This window comes from Gavia stellata, chromosome 10 (genome assembly GCF_030936135.1).
Source record: "Gavia stellata isolate bGavSte3 chromosome 10, bGavSte3.hap2, whole genome shotgun sequence".
In the NCBI taxonomy this organism is placed as follows: domain Eukaryota; kingdom Metazoa; phylum Chordata; class Aves; order Gaviiformes; family Gaviidae; genus Gavia; species Gavia stellata.
This window is the reverse complement of record NC_082603.1, coordinates 35,425,424-35,448,987: the sequence shown is the minus strand read 5'-3', so window position 1 is coordinate 35,448,987 and position 23,564 is coordinate 35,425,424. Positions and strand designations below refer to the sequence as shown.

Here is a 23,564-nt window from a genome sequence, read left to right as displayed (position 1 = left end):
CATTACAAACAGAGTTTAATATTAAAACTGAAATGAGAGTGATGAGAAGCAACAAGGTTTCAGGGCAGATCTGGAGCGGAGGGGGAGTATGAAAACTAGCTATGTGAGGAGCCAAACCCTCAATTCTGTCAGGCTCAGAGCTCTGAACCCCCTGTGTCTGGGAGCTGCCCATCCCCAGCTCTCTCAGACGGTCCAGTGCCTCTGCAGGTTGAGCTGGCTCTGGCCAACAGCGTGTCCGCACAGCAGCAAGGCATATCCTAGAATTTCTGTGCCATGCACGCTCAGTTAGTTCCCAGGTTCAAATTGTTTCTACAAAGCCATTCTTCTGAAAATAAAAAAGTGTTTAAGAAAATGCAAATCTGATGGCCTGAGAATAATGGATTTGCAAACAGGATTCCTCTGTGTATGACAAAATAGAGACTGTTACGTGCGCACCCCTGGCTGCACGTGTCCGAAGAGACGCTCACACGCAGAACCACGCCTGAAACCCCTTCCTCTCCCTCCCTCTGTTTTTTTTCTCCACTATCTAAACTAGTGCTGTTCCTGCATTTGTATATGAACTGCTGATGGCGTTTTACCTTCATCACTGCGGGGTTGCTGGGGAAACATGTAGTTAGTCAGTACTCTCTGCTTTGTTTCTGGGTGAGCCTCAGTTTGCAGTGGAATGAGAGCCTTGGACTGCACAGAAAAGGCAAAACAAAGAACTGTTAACTCAGAGCATGTGTGTTAACTGAGATGGGATTTTAGCATTTGATAAATAGAAAATGCAAGATTATTTTCATAGAGAATTTTAGTTAAACTTCTCTATGGACTAAAACAAGTATTAGTCTGGTGGAAATGCCTCCTTTTCCATTCCTGACTTCTGTAATTCTTGTAATTCCTACCAGGATCAACAGAAGAACACTAAATATCAGAAATACTGACTGCTTGTTCAGAGTCATACCTGTGAGGAAGCTAAAGGATCAATGGAACAGAACTGCAACTACACAGTTAAAACACCCACACTATGGCTGTGATCTATTTTAAGCTAGGGCTAACGAGGAGTAAATTCGCTATAGTTATTAGATCATCTGAGGGTAAACCTGGTGCAAGATACTGGAGAATTTACGTGGAGGCACTCTGGATATTCAGGTGTTATTGTTGTGTTTTATTTCAATTGATTGTTTTTTATTATTGCTTTGCTGTAATGTAGCATCTAGGAGTGACTGTCATAGTTCATAGAATAGAAATTAATCTATGCTATACCACAGAAAAGTCAAAACACTAAAAAAATGTTGTATAATTAAAAGGAAGTGTATGGTCTGTGGCTGGGCTGAGTAGTCATGCAATGTTATTTTTTTAATGGAAATTAGAGGGAAAAAAATGAGAATCCCAATTTAACACATTAAAATTTACTCATAATTTTCTATTATCCCTCCCACTTAGTCTCCCCTCCCTTCAGCTTTAAATTTTTTTGCTTAGCTATGCAAGTAAAATGTACATTTAAGGAGCAGTGCAATAAGCATGTACCAATGTAAATCTATTGACTGCATTGCATTTGGCTTTGCTATGATTTGAGGGCGCTGCTGAATGGAAATTCATCTGACATCTTGATAAAGAAACAACCCCGTCCGCTGGGCCGTGCCCCGTGGACAGGCACGGGCTCTGCTCTGAGCGGTTCTGCAACCAGCAGTGCTCAGCTCAGTCATACGCACACCGTCTCCTGCAACCAGGCAGCTGCAGTCCCTGTGGCTTTTTCATACGGATAAAAGGATGGATTAATTTTGAGTAGTATGATAATTGGCCCCTGAAGAATGATCCTCATCAACTTCAGTTGAAGAGGTATATTATCTGACCGTGGGCATTATTGCAAAGTGAGAAAGATGAGATTATGCGAATTTATTGAGATTCTTAAGAACTGTTAGGTATGTCGAACATTTGTAACGTTGTACAAATTGAGTTTTTCTCCGTTTAGACTTAAATTATGGAAGTGCAAAATTATTCAGTCCACCAATCCTGGAAAGGATCGAGACTTATTTTAGTGCTCAGATGCTGGTTGAACTGTTACATTTCTCAGTGTTCATGTTACATAATTTGTTTTAAAATAGAATCCTAAAGAATATATAGTGGTGAAACCAAACCCCTTGGAACAAAGAAAGGCATACTTAAATTTAAAAAGAACTTAAATTGAAAGTTTTCTCCAAAACAAGACTAAGAGTTCTTGTGCACCTTTTACATGTTTAAACTCCCGCTGGCTTTAATGGAGTTTAAAATGTGCAGGAATGGAAGCATGGACAGGAAAAGGGAAAAGGAAGAGGACAGGAATGGAGGCACAGATGGAGTAAAGGATGGGACAAACTAATAACAAGTTTGATAACAAAGTCTTACCTCTTGAATTTCTATTTACAAACTATTCTCTTGATACTTTTGGCCTTTATTTACTACTTTTGTAAGGACACAGACGCTTAGCTAGATGCAAGTAATAAATCCTGCAAAGGTGATCTTTCCAAGTTAATAAATGACAGCCGGAAGAATCTATACCTTGATATGGAAGTCTAAAGCTGGACTGGGAGCAAACACTTCCAAAATTCTACTACAATCATTTATTAAATTATAGGTTTCATTTACGGCCCTTGCTAAGACCCCTAGTTACTAAAGAAAATATGAATATTGAAAGTCATTACCTGGTTGTCAGAAAGCCACAAAGCTGCAAGTTCTTTAAGTTTAGTAAAAGTGAATGGTAAATTCTTCAGTCTGTAAATGATAACATTGGAACAACATGAATCCTTCATTTTCAGAATAGTTTCTTTTAAAGATTTGTATGCAGCATGTTTATCTTGATCATACTGAAATTGCTACAATTTCATATGTTTATTTTCTCTTGCTCTTTACTAAAATATAATACTTTATTAAGGGCATTCCACATTAAGAGTGACATTTGGAATCTAAAACTACTGATGTCATGCCCTAAAGGTACAAAGGAGATACCCATATTTTGCCTTGGCTATAATGTAACCAAAGCTAGAGCTTGTAACAGAGAAAACAGAAAAAACCTTGGTCCCAGGGAGGCTTATAGGAAATACCCAACAGTTTTCAGTGTAGCTAACAGAAATATCTTTATTTGACATTTAAGTTTTGGAATAGAAATACTCTAAGATTATTGAAAATTCATTTTTGTAGAAATGGTAGGAGAAAGATTAAAATTATATAACTATTCATAGTGAACCTAAATGACAAAATTAAATGAAACAGTAAAAAAATTAGCATTTTAATTATACATGTAAACCCATTTCCTAAAAGTGATCTGAATGTGCGAATGGGGAAATGACAACTAGACACCTGGGGAAACTTCATTCCTGTGTTTCCCACTAACTAGTCCTGAACATACTACTTTTACTTTTCAGTCCTCACCAACCCGAGAGGGCTTTCCTAACCCCATACTGAAATCCTCCCATCTCTGTGTTACAGAGGGTTAAGGAGCTGGAGAACTGTAGGAAGAAATGGACAGACCAAAGGACTGTCTACAAAGACAAAAGCTAAATGTGATTTAACAAAAAGAAAAGAGGAAAAGCCCTTTTCTGAGAGAGTCAGACAATACCCTCCTGTGGAAAGAAAGGCTCTAACAGATACGTTCACTCACACCTCAGATAACGGCAGGCAACCCACTGTCAGGTACTCCACCTGCACGGCACCCTCAGGAGAATCCTTCGTCCCTCTACCAGCAAATAACCAACAATACTCCTACAGTCTTCTTCATATTCAAGGTCTATCTGTATTTCTGGGAGATAAGCACCTCACAAGCTTTTGTACCACTGCCTCTATGCAGTGCTTTGAAAGTGTGTCCATTAGGGAATTACTTCAGATGTATTTTTGCCACAAAGTCATTACCATTTAAAATCGTGTTATTTCAGAAAGCAGTGTGTACTTACTACAAGTAACACATTTTAAAGATTTCAGTAAGAATAACTTACACTAAAAATGACTTATCTATAAAAGCAAAATAAATTGACATGAAGGTATACACATGCATAGTGTGCTATGACATAATCTCCAATTAAATGCCTGTATGGATTAGAGCGGTTTTACATGTGTGTGTATGTTTAAACCTAGAATTAACACCAGAAGAAAGTAAGGAGTGCCTAAACTACCTGAAATTTAGTTTTCATTCCTGTCTTATCATAAAACGAATACTGCAGTATGGAACAGTGCAGTATGTAACATTCTTTATAAATTAAGGTTACAAGTTTAAGCTTTAAGAGTTAACATAAAGATTCTTAAATAGCGTTTATCCACTATTTTTATTCAGAGCTTTTTTTCTGTATAAAAAGAGAAGAACAACTGCTTTTCAAGTGGTACCTTTATTTCTTTACACTTTAGGATTCTGTAACATAAGGAAACTGTAACTTAAGTTTCAAAACTACACAGAAACCTTTGGCTGCAGAGGCTTACTGGTGATGCTTCCAACGCACTCAAGTTGAGAAGTGTGTATCAAAGGGAGAAGCAAAATTGGTAAGCATGCTTCAGAAATGACGTGTGGCAAGGGGATCTCCAAGCTGGTTTTCCATTTCCATATTCAAACAAAACACAGAATTCTTTACTTCTAATTCTTCTTTGCCAGTAAGCCTGGATACCTGTTTTTAAACATCTGAAAAGTTCCCATTTTAAGGAGTGTTTAAAAGAAAAAATCTCAAATTAGAGATCGAAGAATGGAGGCACCCAAAATCATTACTGTTTTTTGAAAATTTTCAGCCAAGATAAGCCTCAGCCTCTTTTTCTAATTGCAATTTGTTTTTGCGAGTTTAAGACTGCTTTTTAAATTCTGTACTGTAGGAACATTTCTCCTCCATCTGCACTAACAATGCACAGGCAAACACTCCGACTTCCGTGAACAACTGAATTACCAAGTGACTCTGCGTTATACCCACGTTCAAAACAAGGCCCATGGTAATTGTCACTTACGCTGTATTTGTTTAACCATGAAAGGTAAATACATAAACGTTTTTCTAGCTTCATCAGTCAAAATAAGGGTATACTACAGCTACAAAGGATCTCAAATACTAGTTATGCACGGATGTAGGTTGATTACTTTCTATATACTATAGGTCAGATCCTATTTGGTATAAATCAGCATAACTCTGCTGATTTCAAAGAATTAACTCACATCATCCACAGTAAAGGACTTGGCCTCCTCTGACAAGAAAACTGTTCATCAGTAATTGAAAGCAGTGATTAATCTGCACTGCTTCCTTTGATCTAACACATAACTGCAGTCAGGTATCAGGACAAAGAAATGTAAAGTCGATGGCTGTGCTAGTCAACAGAGAGCTTTTCTTTTACACTTAAATGCTGAAACTTCTCATCAGACAGTTTGCAAAATTACATATGTAATTGTTTTTATAAATCTAAGGGAAAATAGATTCACAACACTAGATGAAACTTTAATTGGGGCATAGATAGTTAATTAAGAAGATGGCCAAATTAAATTAACTTACAATTCACAGGCAAACTATGCTGTACCAAAATGACTTATTCTTACTACGGATGGTATTTTACTCAGCCTGAATAAATAACCTTTGCCTGAGGCCATTTCTCTCCTGGAAGGTGCTGTTTGACTGTTTCAGAGCAACTGTAGCCCAGCAGTCAGGACTGGGGACAGGACCAATAGAAATACAGCCATAGACCCTGCACCCACTCCTTCAGGCATCACCTGAACAGCATCCAGAGAGGTGACGTCTGCAGGAAAGCACTATCTCTGAATCTTCAGAACAATTACACCCGTTCTAACATTTGGCAGCCACCCGCTGTGCATGCTTTCTTGCACCAGCAACAGTTTCATTCCTGTGCAATTTTTTAATCACCAATAACTTCAATTTGCAATCTCTCCAACTGATTTGTAAAACGAGCTGAAAATGCGATAGCCAAATTAAAGAAACCTCTTACTGCTATAGAGATTATCTGTATTCATATTAATTAGATTAAATTACAGGTAAAATCATGTATGCCATTGGTAAATGTAAAAGTTTAAAAGTTATTAATAAAATCTTTTCTTTTAAGGTAAATCCTGAAGCACCAACAGATTTTTCAGGAAAACAACTATCTGCAGTAATAGTTTGGAAAAGCACGACATGCATATGTTCTTTTTATAGTGCTTAATTTTCACATAGAAAACGTTTTCTTATGAGAAAAAGGGAGAAGACATTTCCCCTGAAGTCCCTCAGGTGAATAAAAACAAACTAAACCAAAACCAGCACACTTTTTGAAATGACACCCCTAAATATTAAACCGCTTTACCATATGACTTCACAACCTTAAAGAAGCGGCATGTCAGTGTGTTACACCATTCTGGAATGAGGACTTCAGAATAATTCCTTCCACTATTAATCCTAGATTACATCTTCCACATAAATTGTTAAGTTCTTAAGGGCTAAATACTTCAAGAGTAAGATAATAAACATTATTCATGGAACACAAGAAAAGCAAAGAAAATGTCATCGATACTGTTTAAATATCAAAAATATCAAATGTCGATATTTGAGGGGTCTTATGGGGAAAAGGTAGTCTTTGTTTTTATTGTAAGCCTACTGACAGACACAATTTTAACTTTTCTTTCTTGATAATAATTGTTTTTCTCATAGTTTTGTAAAATAACCCACTACATATTTGCACCAGGTACTAAATTTTGGTTTTGTTATGCCCTAAGTAAGCAAGCTCGGAGTATGGGAAGAGTTTCCACTGATTATTAGTTTGAGTAATACAATGTATGAAGAGCTTACCAAACACCTAGGGGAATACTTTCTAGATTCCTCAGTGCATGTATCATACTTTGGTGACAGTTGGGAAGAATTTTCAAATAATAACCCAAACACGAAAAATTCGTGTCAAAACATGTTGAAAGTTACTCATAACAAGCAGCATTACCAGTCAGTTGGTCAAGCCCCGAGATAGTTGCTATTTGTGACAGTTCTCCAAGGTCACTCTCAGCAAATTGATAATAATAGGGGTTTCAGAGTGTGAAAGTTTAAAAGAACATGATTCATATTAACCCATCAACATACTGTTCACAAAACCACTTATGGATATACATGGCCAGAAGTAATTACCTCTTTGGCAACGAGGAGTATTGCATGATTAAATAAGTAAACAGAAAAAGAAAAGGTACACCAGGGAACAGTCTTTTTTTTGAATGGATCATGTCATCTTAGGACCTTTTTTCATCTAACTTCTGTGGGTGAGATTCAGAGCAGTAATTGAGTCCTGACCCCAGGACAGAAGCAGAAGCAGTGCAAATACAAAAAGTTGATGATTCTTTCAGCTCTTCTTTAAGAACAATCTAAAACTAAAAGAAAGGTTACTTACCAGTAACCGATGCTCTTTGAGAAGTGTAGCCCAAATGTACATTCTAACAATTCTACCTCTCAATCACAGGACTCATACCTGGAAGGACTCTGAGGAGAGAGGAGAAGCAGATGGAAGACAAATGTATATGTGGACTACACATTGTGAAGAACACCGGTTACTGGTAAGACATCTTTTTTTCTTTGAATGAATCCCATGTGCACTCTTAACAGTGACTGAATCCAAGCAGCTACCCCCAGTGACTCGTTACGTGGTGGAGGTCTCGATATCTTTCATGCAGGTAGTAATTGCACAACTATTTTATCAAATGCTGCATTGGTCCTGGAAGCACTGGAGACAGTGTTATGCCTGGCAAAGGCAAGGATGAATCTCCAGGTAGCTGCATTGCAAGTATCTGGAATCAAAATTTTCCTGACTGCAGAGGGTGAAGCCAACTAAGCTCTGGTCAGATGCACACTAGCCCTTGTTAGACTTCACCTTTGCAATCTGATAGCAAGTCAGGATTTAACCCATCATTGCCTTTTATTGTGTAGAGACAACCAAATACTGCATTTCCCAGGGATGAAGAGCCTGTAAGAGGGTTGAAAAGGTTCGGACCTGTAAAGATAAAAGGAGAGAGGACTCCCAACTATGGAGATGAGAAGCATATAGTCTTAGAGTATATGGCATGGGAAAGAAAAGCTGGAGTCTAATTCCCTGGTTAAAATGGAATTCTAACAGGAATATTTGAAGAAAGTCCGGGAACTAAACCACCTTCTGGTCAATTAAGATCAGCAAGGTCCATCTCACAGTGATGAGGGCCTTCAGGAGACATGGAACAAGAGCGAAAGCCTGTAGTAGCTGACGCCATAGTATTAAAAACACACCAGAGAGGGACTCCAAACACTGACCCACCTTTGAGCAAAATATGTCAACTCACAAAAAATTGAGATTCCCATTAGCCTGAGTGGCAAAGAGGTCTATCTCAGGTTTGCCTCCTTCCTGAAAGACATCCAATCAGGATTTTAGACCAAATCTCCCAAAACGTTTCTGACTTTCACACCCAGACAAGCTCCAGATAATGCAAAGAGGGAGAGCTCCTCTTTTCCTCTTTACATGCCACATCACAGTTGTCCATCACTCTATGTGTGCGTGACCATTCAGAGAGTAGGCTGCAAATTTTCCGTGCGCTCCGGCAAGGCAAGTTCAAAGCCACCAATATCCCTGCACTCTACATGCCTTGAGCCAGAGTGCACTTGCGTGCTATGAGGAACATGTCCAGAATGAACATGTTTGGTGGCAAAAGGGCATCTCCCAATAAACAGCTGAGTAGCCCAGGTACTGGCAGAGAAAGTCACTGGGATAAAGGCAATGACCTAAGAGGCTAATGGATGCACAAGTGCACCATTTACAGTCACTGTAGACACTGGAGGTGAAATCTGGCATGTGACAAAGTGGAAGGAGATAACCCCAAGGCATCATTCACTGGGATGAACCTGCAGTGGACAGATCCCCAGTGGAAGACTGTGTTCCCTTTGTAAAACTATACATCCATGATGATCAACATGGATTGACAGTCATGGTGATGGAGTCTGTTCCCTCTGCAAGGAAAACAACATGCAAAGATGCATGAGCAACAGGACACCTGATGGAATGGACATGGAATCCTCTCCGGTGTCAGGAGGAGAAAGTCATCAAGGACTGACCAGATAAACTCTGAAAGCATATGCAATCACATGCACAGTCCATCCCCATTTCTTATACAGAACAGGGAGTAACAGCTGCTCTTCAGAAGCTTTGTGCAAAGGTTGGAGCCTTCATGCTAAAAAGGCTGCATCAGCAGTGTTTGGTGTGAATGGGTCTGCCTTAGCAGCAGAGCCCACAGAGGCCAGGGCTCAGCAGGTCTCACAACAGGCTGACAGGGAAAAGGCTGACCCCCATCCCAGGACACAGGAGCCCACCACCGTAGGGTGAAGCATGTGCACTGACTCCTTGGCTCTAGAATTGCCTTTCTGCTCTGCTTGCGTGTCTGCGTCTCTTCTTCCAATGTCTTGAAAGGGTATCCAGGAAAAGAGCTGGTGTGCTCTACCTTCTCTGTCATATCTGAAGCAGGAAGAGTAGAGGGGCAAAACTGTCGTGGTAACATGGAAAGGTTCCTAGCAACAAGCAGAGCCCAAGTACACTCCTTATTAACATGTACATGTGGTCTCATTCAAAGAAAGAATGGATATTGCCTTAATGTTAGTATGAATGTGAAAATGGGACAACAGAAAAGTAAAAAATGTAATAATAAATTCAACATTAAGATGGTATCTGAACTTTGTCCAAACTCTTTGGTGCCAAAACATTGAAACTGTTTAGTTTCATTAAGGTGGGAAGTTCCATAACAAAAGCATTATCACATTGTCTCAGCAGGGCAACATTTTAACCTCAGCCGGAATTGGTATCAACAAAGAAAGAAAAATTTACTCCCCAAACCCCTCAAGAAAAGTACATGAGACAATTCAACCAGGTTTAAAGGTTGAAGGTCTACGGTCTGAGTCAGTTCCTATCTCTCCTAGTCTAGACTGGACTCTCCCACTAGTCCCACAATGCTTACAACTCGCTGTACAGTTTCTCAGGTGGACTCGAGAGAACAGCTTCCTAACCCGGCAGGCAAAGGTCCCGATCTCCTGCCCTCCTCACACCTGCCTTGGTGCACAGACACTGTTTACCTTCAGCCGGCTTTGGTGTTTGCCAGACTCCACGGTGAGCAAATGGACCGTGAGGCATGTCATAAAATGAACACAACAAGAAGAACGATAGCTTTTTCCATTTTCAGTGAGACGAATCAGCTCAGTGACTTGTCCAGTGAGCCCTGAGCAAGCATAAGGGCAGATGCAGGGCTACCAGTCAGCACTGAAGGGGGAGTGGGAAGGACAGCAACTGAACCCCAAGGAACATTACATCATTGGGATACTGGTCCCGCAGATACCTTCCTCCCCAGTGGAAATCCCAATCCTCTCTTATATACCTGGGCAGCTGGGGAAAAAGGAAGGTGGGGCAGGACTGCTGTTCTGGTGGCATCCAGCCGTCGGTCAGCTTGGTCGGGAAACCTTGCCTGCTCTTACCACCTCCTCTGCCTCCTCCCAGCAGTGAGCCACCTCCTCCCTCTCTCACCCCAGCAATAGCACTCAAATCAGTAATTACACATGAAGTCACGTGCCTGAAATCAGCAGCTGACCTGGCTGAAAAGCAACTTGGCAAAAAAAAGGAAAAAAAAAAAGGCTGTTTTTCTGCTTCCTCAACGCAAACTCATGGCACAATTACAGGTTTGAAAAGGGGGCAAACAGAGTGATCCAGCTCGGATCGGTTTGATGTGCCAGGGAAGGCCCCCTGCGGTTGCAGCTCCTTGGACTCGCAAGAGGCCCCGAACCAGCACTGTCCTGTGCCCACTCTGTGCCTCCTCCTGCGTGCCACCACAGCTGGCTGTGCAGCAACAGGGTAGACCAGCCACTGGAAACATCCATCTGAAAATTCACCACACTTCTGACAGGCTACTTTCATCTATATCACGTACGTATTCGAGATCACCGTATGCCCGGACAAAATCGCACCAGGACAGGACAGGGTATATGGATGCAGGAACAGTGAGGGGAAGCCGGGCTGCCTTTGCTGGCAAGAATGCCAGCCTGAGGGAGTTTAAAGTCTTGCCTGAAATATAGTTTCAGATTCTAGCTGTACAGATAAAGCGCAAACGTAGACTGCTGCAGTGACATACTGATGGGAGAGCACTCACTGTCCCTGGAAAAGCCCTGGAATCTGAAACCCAAAATCAAGAGACCCAAGATTTGATTCTGGGACTTGGACAGTTTCAACACAAACTAGAGTTAAGTTTAACTTTATGTTCTGGTCCATACATAATGTATTTTATGATACACAACTGCAATGCAGAAAATCATCTCACAGAATGAGGCGAATAATTTTAAACAAATTACAGGGATTTCTACATTACTTTGTTTTATATTTTATGGTCAACCTTAATTCCAACGATGAAACTGCTGACAGGAAATCAGACACAGATGTGGAAAGTTCTTTCTCTAATTTTTACTGAGTATGGATAACTACTAGAAACAAAATGGTATTCACACATCGTTTGTTGCACTACTGAGCAAACTTCTATTTCTGTGGTTATACTGAAAAGTAACATATCCTTGGAACATACATATGTATAGATTTCAAGGAAAAGTCAGTCTTTTCTGATGGCTATGGCAGCACGGGATAGGTATCAAGAAAGGCTCATTTTAAGCATTCCATTTCTCAGAGGAATAGTCATGTGCAGAAGAACAGAAGAATCTGCGGTTTTGACAAAACCTTTGCTCTACTGAAGGAAACAATAGAAAATTTTCTTTTGATTTCAGTGGAGTCAGGATAACATGCCAGTGTGCTTGCATTTAATGATTTCCTACATATCAGCTTGTCACAATTTTTTAATCATTAAAAATTACAAGTTTATATACAATTTTAAAGCCAAATATCACAATTCCACACAGAAACACCAGGAGATAAAAGAAGTAAACTGGTTTTCATCTATTAAAACACACTGAGACCCAGATCTTGACCCCATTCAAGTTTTTCTTTGGCTGTCAGTGGAACCAAGACCGGACCATAAAGATTAAAAAAAATAAAGATTTTTTTCCTGATAGTTTAAATAAAGTAATTCTAAATATGTTTATATTTTAAAATATATTTTATATAAATGTGTTTTTTCAAATACCTAAACAGAATCGTTTTTAAATTTTTTTTAAAAAATAAATTCTTAGAATGGGTTAGAAAAAGTATGTGAACTATACCTGTTATCGCTTAGATTTAACACTCTTAGCTTCTGCATCTGCCCAATTTCATCAGGAAGGAATTCTAGCTTGTTAGAGCGCAGAGACATCACTGTTACATTTTTACAGCTTCCAATCTATAGGAAGGAAAACCACAAAGATGTTAGGATACCTACTTTGATAAAATTTATTATCACTAACTTTTTATCTCAGGAGGTGGCCAAATTGTGTTTTTACTGTAACTGACAAAAAGCAGAAAATACAGAATCTGAAGTCAGAAAATAACGCCCTCCCTTTGGCAGTAACATCAGGGAAATGCATAGGGTTACTTGCACCACTCTTCTGAGTGATACTCTCACCTTTACATGAATTTACTAATTTACTGGGTTTACTATTTTACTATTGAGTAGGTAAGAAAGATTTGGTCTTCCACATCCACATCGTGCAGAAACAATTGGTTTAACACGTATTTTGGCTGAGTAGGCATGAAATCTTGGGCCTACTACAAAACATTTCAATCTGTAATTTAAAAACAGAATCAGCTTCTCACTTCTCTGGGCAGTTCAGGAAGGAAATTCTCATCCACAGCCAACGTCCTCAGGTTGTGAAGGTAGCCTATGGTAGAAGGTAAAGACTCCAACTCGTTACAGCTGCAGTCAAATTCTTCTAATAAAGATAAACTGAAATTATAAACACACTTGTTAGATGCTATACAAGGGCTAGACAACAAAAATTAACAATCTAAAACCTTTGCAAGTTTTAAAGCATCACACTACTACAGACATCACGCCCTGAAGAGGGAAACTTTATTGCAGATTTCCTAGAAGAAGTCTATAATAATGTGATTTTAGGAACTATTAGGGGCACTGTTAATCAATCTTACCCAGTAAGGCAGTTTAAGACAGACCACTTAGTTTCCCCACATTATCATTCTTACTTTTTGTAGTGAGGAAGTATTCCACATACTTCAAACAGACAGTGATTAGGGCAGTTCATACTAAGCTGAAGAATCAAATCAAGAAGTTTATAATCTTAACATACAAAGACAGACAACAGGTAAAGAAATACTGCTGCTGAGAGCAAAGGGAAGGGAAGCAGAAATTGCCTCCAGGGTACATTCCAACTGATGCACCTGACATCATTTCTAATACAGATCAGTAGTGACAAAAGAGGAACTTGGATCCAAACTCAACAAAGTAGTCTCAGCCTGTTGTAGTCAGACACAGCTTTTGTAGAAGCGCTTATCTTTCACACATTGAGAAAGCTGGCTAAAAAGGGATCTTGAAAAGGTATCTGTATGGCAAGGACCAAAACAAAGCAGACCAAAGTAAGTAATCTCCTGACACTCAAGTTCTCCCTGTAAAAAAAATGAAATAATCTCCATTTCTGTCTTGTACCCCTTTTCCTAGATTGTTGTATTCTGTCAAATCGTGAAAAGAAAGAGACCTGACCTTTCCGCTACGTAATCATGTTTTCAGGAAAGAGGGTGAGATAGAGACAGCTGATAGAAACTCCCCTGTTGAACTGAAGTCTGGGTTAGCCATAGGCCACAGTACCAGAGAGCAGTACATATAGAGAAAGCACAGCTTCCTAGTGCACAGAACTGGCATTCAGCATACTCCTGCGTGTTATTATCCATGAAGAGGTTGTGAAATGAGTTGGAGGTTTTGTACTGAGCCCTAAACGAAAGGGGCCCACGTCATGAAAGCCACCGCCTTCTCTGATAGCAGCTGACACCTACGCAGAATGAAAGCCAAGGGAACGTCAAGAGAGCTGACCCAAGGCAGAACGCTGACAGTCAGCACCTGAACCGCCCCACCCACCACCGCTCCGGTGAGTGCGAAATGGCCTTCAGAGGCATTGTTCTGCTCTTCGGGACCCTGTCTTGCCAGCCACACAACCCTCGGCACTCTTCTGAGTGTCTGCTTTTCCCTGAGGACAGCAGGTGGTATCAGGCAACACGTAAACATCAATCTTCCTATGGTGATTAAGAATCAACAATTTGACCTTTGCTAATGCAAAAAACACAAACAGGAATATATATGTAATACATGTTTTATATATAGATATATTAAAATATATACATATAACATATATATTATGCATACACACACACATATATAAAAATATTCTGAAGAAATATCTACTGAATCTCTTAAAAAATTAGGCTGGATATACAAATTCTTGAAATGAATGCTGTACTGCACCGCCCATTGAGCTCACAGAATAAAAGTTTTGTTACCCATTACAAATGCCATTGTTCCCTGCTTCTGCTGCCCCTTTTTTGCTCCACATGTACTACCTTCTTCTCTCAAATGCTTTAATTAATACTAAGGTTAAATGGCAAGCAATTATTTCTTCCTCAATGTTTGTCATCTCCCTGTCCACTGACAAAGAACTAGGTGACCCGAAGATTGTCTGGTTTTTTTCCAAATATTTTGGTAGATCTGATAAAAAAAGTTTACCTCTGCTACAAATCTTGCTCCTTAGTATTTATATGAGGCACAGCTGCAGGACTGGACCTTCACTGTACGTCTAACTTACCTTTACTCCAGTTTCTTAATTAAAAAAGGTCTTTCAGCCTTCAAATTTTATGAAACATGAAACCAGAAATAGCTATTCCCAACATGGAATTCTCAGAACTTTCCTCTAATTGCTGTATTTCAGTAGACTGAAAAGCCAAAGTGAGTCATACAGTGATTAGTGAAAGCGATGCACGAATACATCCAAAAGCTCTTCCAGGCTTGGTTATAGCTTTTCTTTAATACAAGTTTTGTATCCACCACAATTTATTTCAAAATAGATACAAAACAATTTCAGTAAAGGCAAAATTCAGTAATGTTTACCTACTTCATACAGAATACATGCTTGACAGAGCGAAGTCCAACTGAAAGCTTGTTAAATTGCCAGATGCACACATTCTTCCTTTTACTGATGGTAACACAACCAGAAAAGCTTGAAAATAGATAAGCTAATTGAGAATTACTGTGTTTCCAACGGCAATCGGAAAATCTGATACTCTCAACTGTAACTGTGGAAGTTTTCCTGACAGTGAAGATTGATTTTATCAGACAACAGGATTTTATTTGAAAGGTATTGTCTGGCACAGACATTCTCAGGTTCTTTCCTCCCTGATGACATCATCAGCAGACAAATGAAGATGGCCACAATAAAAACAACAAAGTCAGTGTGAAACTATATTTTATCTCTGTAAGTACCATGGTTAAAAAAATGTGCACTTCAGAAAGTGACCTTTCATTCACCATGGATGTGCATGAAAGTAACAGCTATCATTCCGACAGTGCTAATTTAGCTAAAATATCATTAACCTTACTGTCTTCTTGGGCTAAATTCAGATCATTCTTGATAGGTTTAAAGACAGGCAGACAAAAATCAGATATGCACCTGCTGTACTGTTCGGCACTCACTGAAGTGAGGCAGTTCACAGTACATGCCCTAAGGTAGATGAGGAATATTTTAGACAGATTAGTAGGGAACGATTCATGGAGAATGAGGACTGCCATGAATAAAAGAGTAGTTCCAACGCACCTCAGCCCCATTTCATGCAGTTGCAGCCCTTTTCTCCCAACAGCTACAGCACCCAGGTAACTGCCAAAGCAGCCTAAGTCCTAAGAGTTAGCTACACCCCCTATTTGTCACACATCAGGCAAAAGCAGTTTTGCAGAGCCAGGAATACAAGTTCACACTTTCATTTGCAGTATCTGGTCCTGTCAGGTATGGTATAGACTAGACACATGCACAAAACGCTCATCTAACACAATACACTGGCTCTGGAGCAACTGCACCATTACCTACATATGGGTCACTTCCCTCCTGACACCTTCCTACCCACAAAGTGGGAGCATGGGCATTCACTCAGGTCCTACAGGTAAAATCTCCAGTCTTTGGGTCCAATTTGGTACTTAATCAATGCGAATCCACTGATTTTTTCAGTGGTGCCCAGTGACAGGACGAGAGGTGACGGGCACAAACTGGATCATAGGAAGTTCCACCTAAACATGAGGAGGAACTTCTTTCCTTTGAGGGTGGCAGAGCACTGGAACAGGCTGCCCAGAGAGGCTGTGGAATCTCCTTCTCTGGAGATACTCAAAACTCGCCTGGACACATTCCTGTGCAACCTGCTCCAGGTGAACCTGCTCTGGCGGGGGGTTGGACTAGATGATCCCCTTCCAACCCCTGTCAGTCCGTGATTCTGTGATTCTGCGATTTTATGAGGAATGTTTTATTAAGCTGGGTCTACTGTGCATAGTACCCTGCAGGGTCAAACTCTAAATGCCACTTGCAGTCTTGCCCTTTGAACAAGCCTGCCAAAAATGAGGGTGGCAGTTCACTAATAGCAACATTGACTCAGACTGCGTTGAAGTGCTCTGTGTCTCATCATGAAATTGGTCCCTGGAGGGAGAGTTCCCTCCTCCACATTGCTAATCTTTGTGTGACAATAACATACTCTGCAGTGGGTACTACAACTATCATTTAGGAGAAAGAGACCCAGTAGGAAACTATCCAAGTGGATGAGTCAGAGAAAGGAAGTTCATTTTGATGTGGGAGACACTGTCCTCATTAAATGAGAGAAAGCACTTCATTTAAAAAGCACAACCAATCACTCAAAAATAATGTGATAATATTAGGTGATTAGCCTACTGCTCTCCATATACACCATTTAGAGCAGCAGTACATCTTTAAAAATGTAATTAAGGCTCCATGGCAAACAATACTGGACAGATATTAGGTTAAAAAAAAAAAAGAGGGGTTCCCCTTCAATTTGAACAATTCAATAAGTAAGAAAGCACCTTCATACCAGTTTTCAAAAATTCACCGCCAAAATTCTTAAAGATAACGTTGGACATTATCTCAACCTTTTTGCAGAGTGTCCAGTACAGCTTTGAGCCTTACGAGCTTTCACTGCCTATCAGAATTTATTGCTAAACAATGTTTAGAAGATTTCCCCTTTTGTGATTCGTATAACCAACTTTTAATACTCTCCATGAATATCACATATATCTAAAGATACTGCAAGAAGTACAGCATGAAAAGCCAAACCTGAGCTTTCAGTTGCTACAGTCATAATAGTTCACAAATTTGGACTTTTTTTCCCTGACTGGCATACCAACAACTAAATTATTATTGAAATTGTTACTATAAAATGGGTGCAGGAGTAGTAAAGCACTGACTGTGCAGGTTAGAGGTTATTTCTATTCTAGAGACCTCACTCACATATTTGTGGACAAGTCTAAATGAAGCCTTCTAGGCTTTAATTTTGGAAGCCTCAGAACAGCTCTGGCTTAAGAAAACTACTTCTAATGAAATAATTTGCTGAGCTACAGCCTGCTGAAGAGAGAACGGTTTTCGCACTGAGAGCAAAGGTACAGAGTCTGAGTGCAGCTCTGCTCGCAGATGCCCCGTTCCCAATGTTTCATGCTGACAGCACAGAAGTGGTACAAACAGTATAACCACGTGTTCAGTCACACCAGACAGACAGCCACTACTTAGACTGCAGTCTGTTTCTTCTGCATGAATACTACTGCTGGTGCAAGGAGGACGATGAAAACACTAGAGCTGTAGCTGTAGAAGGCGGCCAGGGACGATGCATTCTGAAATTTTTTCCCAATATCAGTTTATATAGCATTTCAGAAGTGAAATATGTAGAGTAAGAGGCATCCTACAAAAATACCAACATATCAAAAAGATATGTTCTGCTAGAACGGGATATGTGTAGTGTGAAACAATAGAAAGAATCACCTGTTTCCATACTTGGAGACAGCCTTGCACCCACCTTGAATTTTACCATGAATTGCAGATTTCATTTAGCAATAAGCTCAAGACCCACAGCAGTACAAGACAGAATTTTGTACCAGTGATCATGTAACAGCTGACAACATGATAGCTAAAGGGCATCATTAGTGCTTTTCATAATAAGATTACTTATATGATACTTTCATATTTTGATGTATGCACCTATGAAATTGTCATGACTTTTTCACTTATGCTACTTCAATATTTTAAGAAATCTTCATACATATGAGGTTTACAGCCATTTTCTTCTCAGCATCAAGTATGGCTGTTGCCATGGAAACAGACGTATTCCCCCAAATACTTCTATTTCTTCTACTTTCGCTGCTCTAATCATCTAAATTGCAAGTGATTCATACAGAAAAATATCTTTGTTCTTTTTCTTGGAAAATGTGATACATTTCATCTTCTTATCATTTACGCCAGTATCAGTCCACAGAAGTAATAGCGTTGCTCCAAATTTAAATGTTATAAGCTGGGTGTTAGGCACACAATTTGAAATTATTTTATAATTCAGTACACCTTTGTCTTATTTTTCATTTTAAAAAGCCCACATTCCACAAGCAGAAGAGAAACCACATTTTACTTGATGTTGAAAATCATGAGACTTATACTCACTTTCCAATTGCATTTGGCAGAATTGTAAGCTGATTGTCATCTACTTTTAAAGTTGTAAGCCTTTTCAACAGTCCTACAAAACAGGTAAGGAAGAAGTAATAGAAAAAGATTTCACATTAATCTTTTTTACTTTCTGTAATCTCCCATATCCTTAAACAAACAATGATTTCTAACACTGAATAACTTTGATCTAGATTTTAGAAAACATCTGTATATAGGACAGTACACAGACACATTCTTGTCCCATTGAAAATATGTTTCATCAAAATGAAGCACTGATTAAATGTTAAGCTGAACTGCAAGTAAAATAGTCAGTGTATTTCTGGAGTCTGGAAAAAAACTGTAAAAATAAAAGAATAGTACCCTATCTGTGTAGGAAGACCAGTATTTCTACTTATTTACTAACATTTCAATTGAATTCAAATCCTGTTGCCTTGATTAAAAGGTACTCAGGTTGTAACATGACATGAGGTGAATTACCTAAAGTAAATGCTGCATGTGCATGTAGCTTCATAATATGTAGGTATAGCCAGAAAACCAGAATCAGACTGAAAACCAGAATCAATCCTGAATGCATTTGTATACGTGGTTAATTCTTATTATTACAAGAATTACTATATATCTAAGTGTAAGCAGATGCATAACTGGGTAACGTTTACCAAGAAGGGAATGAAACTTCGGCTTTACCAATGCGTAACAGCCAAAACCAATAAAAAAGTAAAGACAGAAAAAATGGGAAAAATACTGCATTACAGTGCTAGAAAGAGAGCCTGAAACAGATTTCCACCTTCTGCAAGTTATTAACATTTCAAAATCCGTTTTTTCCTTGACAGAACTCTGGATATATTGAAATAGCATTTTTTTAAATGATTATTTGTAATGCTGGGAATAATATAAATTAATCACTAATACAGAGGCCAATGTTAAATTGAATGTGCCATAATATGAAAGCTGAAGCAAATGGAAAGTGTAATTAAAAGGGATACTAGAATCACTACTCGTTTCATTGGAGAACATTTTTGTTGAAAACTTTTTCAAAATCAACATGTTCCAAGAAACATCTAAGTTTCAACAAAACTTTCTTTTAAGAGGAAAAAGTTCCACCAAAATGAATTATAGCAAGCTCTCATCTGAAAATGCAGTATTAAAATGAATCTTTTTGCTTTGCTTCTGTTAAATCTATTACCATTCAGTAATAGGAATTTGGAAATGAGAACTGAATATATCTAATTGCAAGAAAGTATAATTCAAAATGTAAATATTTATTCCTTTTGTACAGGAGCTGAATGCCCTCTAAAAATCAATCTGCATATGCATATCAGAAAACCACATAAAGCAAAAATTCTAGAATTTATGGTGAGATGTAGAAGACCAAAATGGAAACTAGCTGTAAGAGACATCTAGTAACATTCATGTAGCACAGCATTATTAGCAATACATTTTGGACTGTTGACTGAACTGATTTAAAATTGGGGAATTTAGCAGTTCCACATTCAAAGGGACGCACTTAGGAAAGTGAAAAAGATGATGATGATATAGTGGGGTCATTGTCTGGAAATACTAGAAGAGAGGGAAGACCTCAAGTGTGCCCCAAGAAAATATAAGGGATCAAGACTGAAATGAATTGTCCAGATGTATAGAGCGATATACCTATAACCACTTAGCTTACAGAATTTCTGTATATTCTAAATAATTCAGAAATCCTATGCATGCAATATAGCCAAAAAAGAAAACAATAGTTTGAACTATTTCTTTGTTTAATGCGCTTATATGGAATTGCACTACTGTAACTAAAAGTAGCAATTTCCTTGAAGAGTTTAACACTCTTAATGTAATCACTATTATACTTATTTTCAAATTTAGATCAGATCAACTGTATCTTTCTTTGCTTATTTTCTTTAAAATAGCAAATCAGAATAATCAATACTTTCTAAGCACCGATTTTTTTCCTGGCTTCACAAAATGGTCTTCATGGACTGTCCAGACACAGATCTTTCAAACTCCTTTGGAATTTAATGGCAGTTCTTGTTCCAGCTATTATAAAGTCTCATCATTACCAAAAAAAGATATATATGAAATCCTCAGCTGTAAAAGATTACAAGAAATCCTGAGCTTTTCTCACCTATGGAGTCTGGCAGTTGCTGCAACATATTGGATGACAACAGGAGATCTTCCAGTCCTTCACATCCTGATATGTCCAAATCAACAGTTTCTATCCTGTTTTTTGACACATCCAGGTACACGAGCTGTTTTAACTTCCCTATAGACTTAATAGCATGTTACAAAGTGTTATTTGAACTGATATACACTGCATGCCAGTTTCTAAGTTTAATTAAAGACAAACAATAGTAATACAGGCTTATATTCAGTTATCTCAGCATCCTTTTTATAAGGTTGATTTCACTGAAGCAGTATCAGTGGTGGTCTAACAGCCTTCCTGTTCAGATAACTGCAAAAGGAACTGTACCAAACTAAATGACACATACCGACCTAATGAATGTGTTCTAGATTCACTAAATCTGCTGAAAGTGTGAGTTCTCAGTCATGCATCTGTATTATTCCTTCAGTTGGACACAGATCCAAGGGACACTTACAGTTCACATCTACTCCTAACGGCAGTCCTTAAGGCCACTGAGGCTAGACATGCAGGTAAAGCTTTTCTGTGTCAAACTGATTCTCTGAATTTTATAGAATCTAGAATTAGACTGTAGATATTCATAGTTCAATTATAACGGGTTAATCCCAATAGTACACCTTTGTGATTACAGTGTTTAACTGCAGCTATAATATCAATGAGCAACATGACAGGCATTGGTCCCTAATTTCTTGGAAAGTCTGTGTAGCGTGTAAGAGTTTGAAGCCTGTAGAAGCAACCTGCTTCTTGATCCATTATCACAAGATGGTCACTTCATTCCAGACGTGAAACTTCACCAAGAAAATCAACAAATATGACTCTGTTATGAAAAACCTGCAAGTGGAACAGCAAGGAAGCATCACTGCTGGGCCTGGAGTACATGAGCTGGATCTATGGCCCAGTGGCAGAGCTTCGCTGGGAGGATTACACAGCAGGAGTGAGACACGGCAGCACGATACTGCTACAGAGAGCTCCCGTGTGGGTGCAGTACCATGCATCCACAGTAGCACTGTTTCAAACCAGATGAATAAACATTCCTGGCCTATGCAGGAACGTCCTTTATAGATTTTGGGAAAGCCATGGGAATTGCTGGTGAAGTGTATGGATTCTATAAAAGTTGATGGGAGGGGGTTTTTTAGTTATTTACGCATACTTTTAATAATTATTTACTGTACACATGAAAAAGGAAAATAGTTTTAGACAGCTTCATCTACAGGTAGTTTCAAAACAATATGAATATAGCTTGCTTTTCATCTCTTACCTTGCTGAAATCTGCTCTCTGCTTCTAAGGAGGCAGTTTCATGTTATCTTTAATCATATCTGAGTTCTTGCATAAAGGGAAAATCTCCCTTTCACCCCAACCTTTGCCATTCTACCCATATTAATAGTTGAATACAATCTTTGTTTCTAGCACAGACTACTTTTTTAAAAACGGAATTATTAACATTGGAAACGTGGCAAATCTCTAAATCTTAATATCAATTACCAGTTGGTATTTCCTCTCTATTTTTAAAAGTCAAAATTTAAAGCTAATATTAATTGTTTTAAACCTCTTGTTTTCAAGAAGGCTTTCATAAAACATCATCTAGTGTCTACTAGAATCAGATTCAGGAAACATGAATTATTCACTGAAAATAATTATGCTCCTTGGGATTCAGTTCCACGATCTACTGAACAACTTCAACTCTGAATACCCTCTCCAGGGATCACGAGCAGGACTGTGTTTGGAACACATTTTAGCACTGGATATATTAACCAATTTCATTGTGAACAGAGAAGAAACAGAATAATGGTTAAAATGTTTGTGCCCACGCTCTCTTATATATCTGATATTTCTCCTACTCGGTTACTCTGCAGCAAGAATACTGCAATATTTCTGTTCTTGATCTCCAGATGGGTTTCAGTATCAGAAGTGGTTTCAACACCAGCTTTTCTTTTCACTAGCAAAGCACTCGAAAAGTGGATATTTGGACAGTGACTGAAAATTATCATTTTCTGTGCAAACATCCTGCTTAACACAAAATAAAAAATGAATGTAATCTATTTAAGACAAAAAACAGTCACTGCTCAATGCAAAAAATTGAATGTTGATTAATAAATGTTCAAAGCTGAAAGAGGAAGTACTACTTCTTCTTCCAACACCTAGATATGTCTGTGCTAGATCTAGTTCTAAATTAGCCTTGCAGCAACAAAGAGCATTATTGTGTGAAACATATGATCTGTCACCTGTGTGATAAAATGCTAATGACGGGGATCCCTTTCTCCAGTGACAATCAGTGTAGGTATTATAGAGTGATAATCTCAAATAATTTATGGCAATAAAAATTGAAAATCAAAGTTCTGCCATGGGGTAGCAACAACTCAGAAACAGCAGTAATACATAACCATGACCTTAATGTTTAGATGTTAAAATATTCTTTGTTCCGTTCCTAAATGGAGTGCTTTCTAGAGGAATATATCTTCATTCCGCTGCCTCAGAATTGCTTTTAATACAGTTGAATCTGTACATACCATCTGTTATTTTTAAGTGTATTTAGGTTACTTAATATTTCCTCTTCCTTTTTAAAACCCATGTGGGTTTTTATAAAACTGCTAGTTAATGCATGGTGACTGAGAAGACAATAGGAAATAATTTCCCCTCACAATGGAAACTACACAACGCTTAAATAAAACAAGCACATCCCCATTTAGACATCATCATGTAATAACACAACATTTAAAAGGGCTTCATATGAATGGCTATGCTGAGACTCTTATTTCTTGATAATAATTAATGACTATATGAACTAGGAATAGGTACCCATTCAAGAAAATGCACATACATTTATTTACTGCAAGGTAAATAGTTCACTATATCATACAGTAATTTGATTACA

The 23,564-nt window shown here is 38.6% G+C and overlaps 1 protein-coding gene across 1 annotated transcript in view; it reads right to left on the bottom strand.

Moving 5' to 3' along the window:
- The window catches only part of LRRC7 (leucine rich repeat containing 7), a 103,636-nt gene that overhangs the window by 38,620 nt on the left and 41,452 nt on the right, over window positions 1-23,564 (bottom strand). The window contains exons 8-13 of the mRNA XM_059821792.1: window positions 20,677-20,821; window positions 18,555-18,627; window positions 12,676-12,805; window positions 12,147-12,262; window positions 2,664-2,733; window positions 579-678 (exon numbers count right to left, since the gene is read on the bottom strand). Of these exons, the coding sequence (XP_059677775.1) occupies window positions 579-678; window positions 2,664-2,733; window positions 12,147-12,262; window positions 12,676-12,805; window positions 18,555-18,627; window positions 20,677-20,821 (634 nt within the window). The remainder of the gene's footprint in view (window positions 1-578; window positions 679-2,663; window positions 2,734-12,146; window positions 12,263-12,675; window positions 12,806-18,554; window positions 18,628-20,676; window positions 20,822-23,564) is intronic.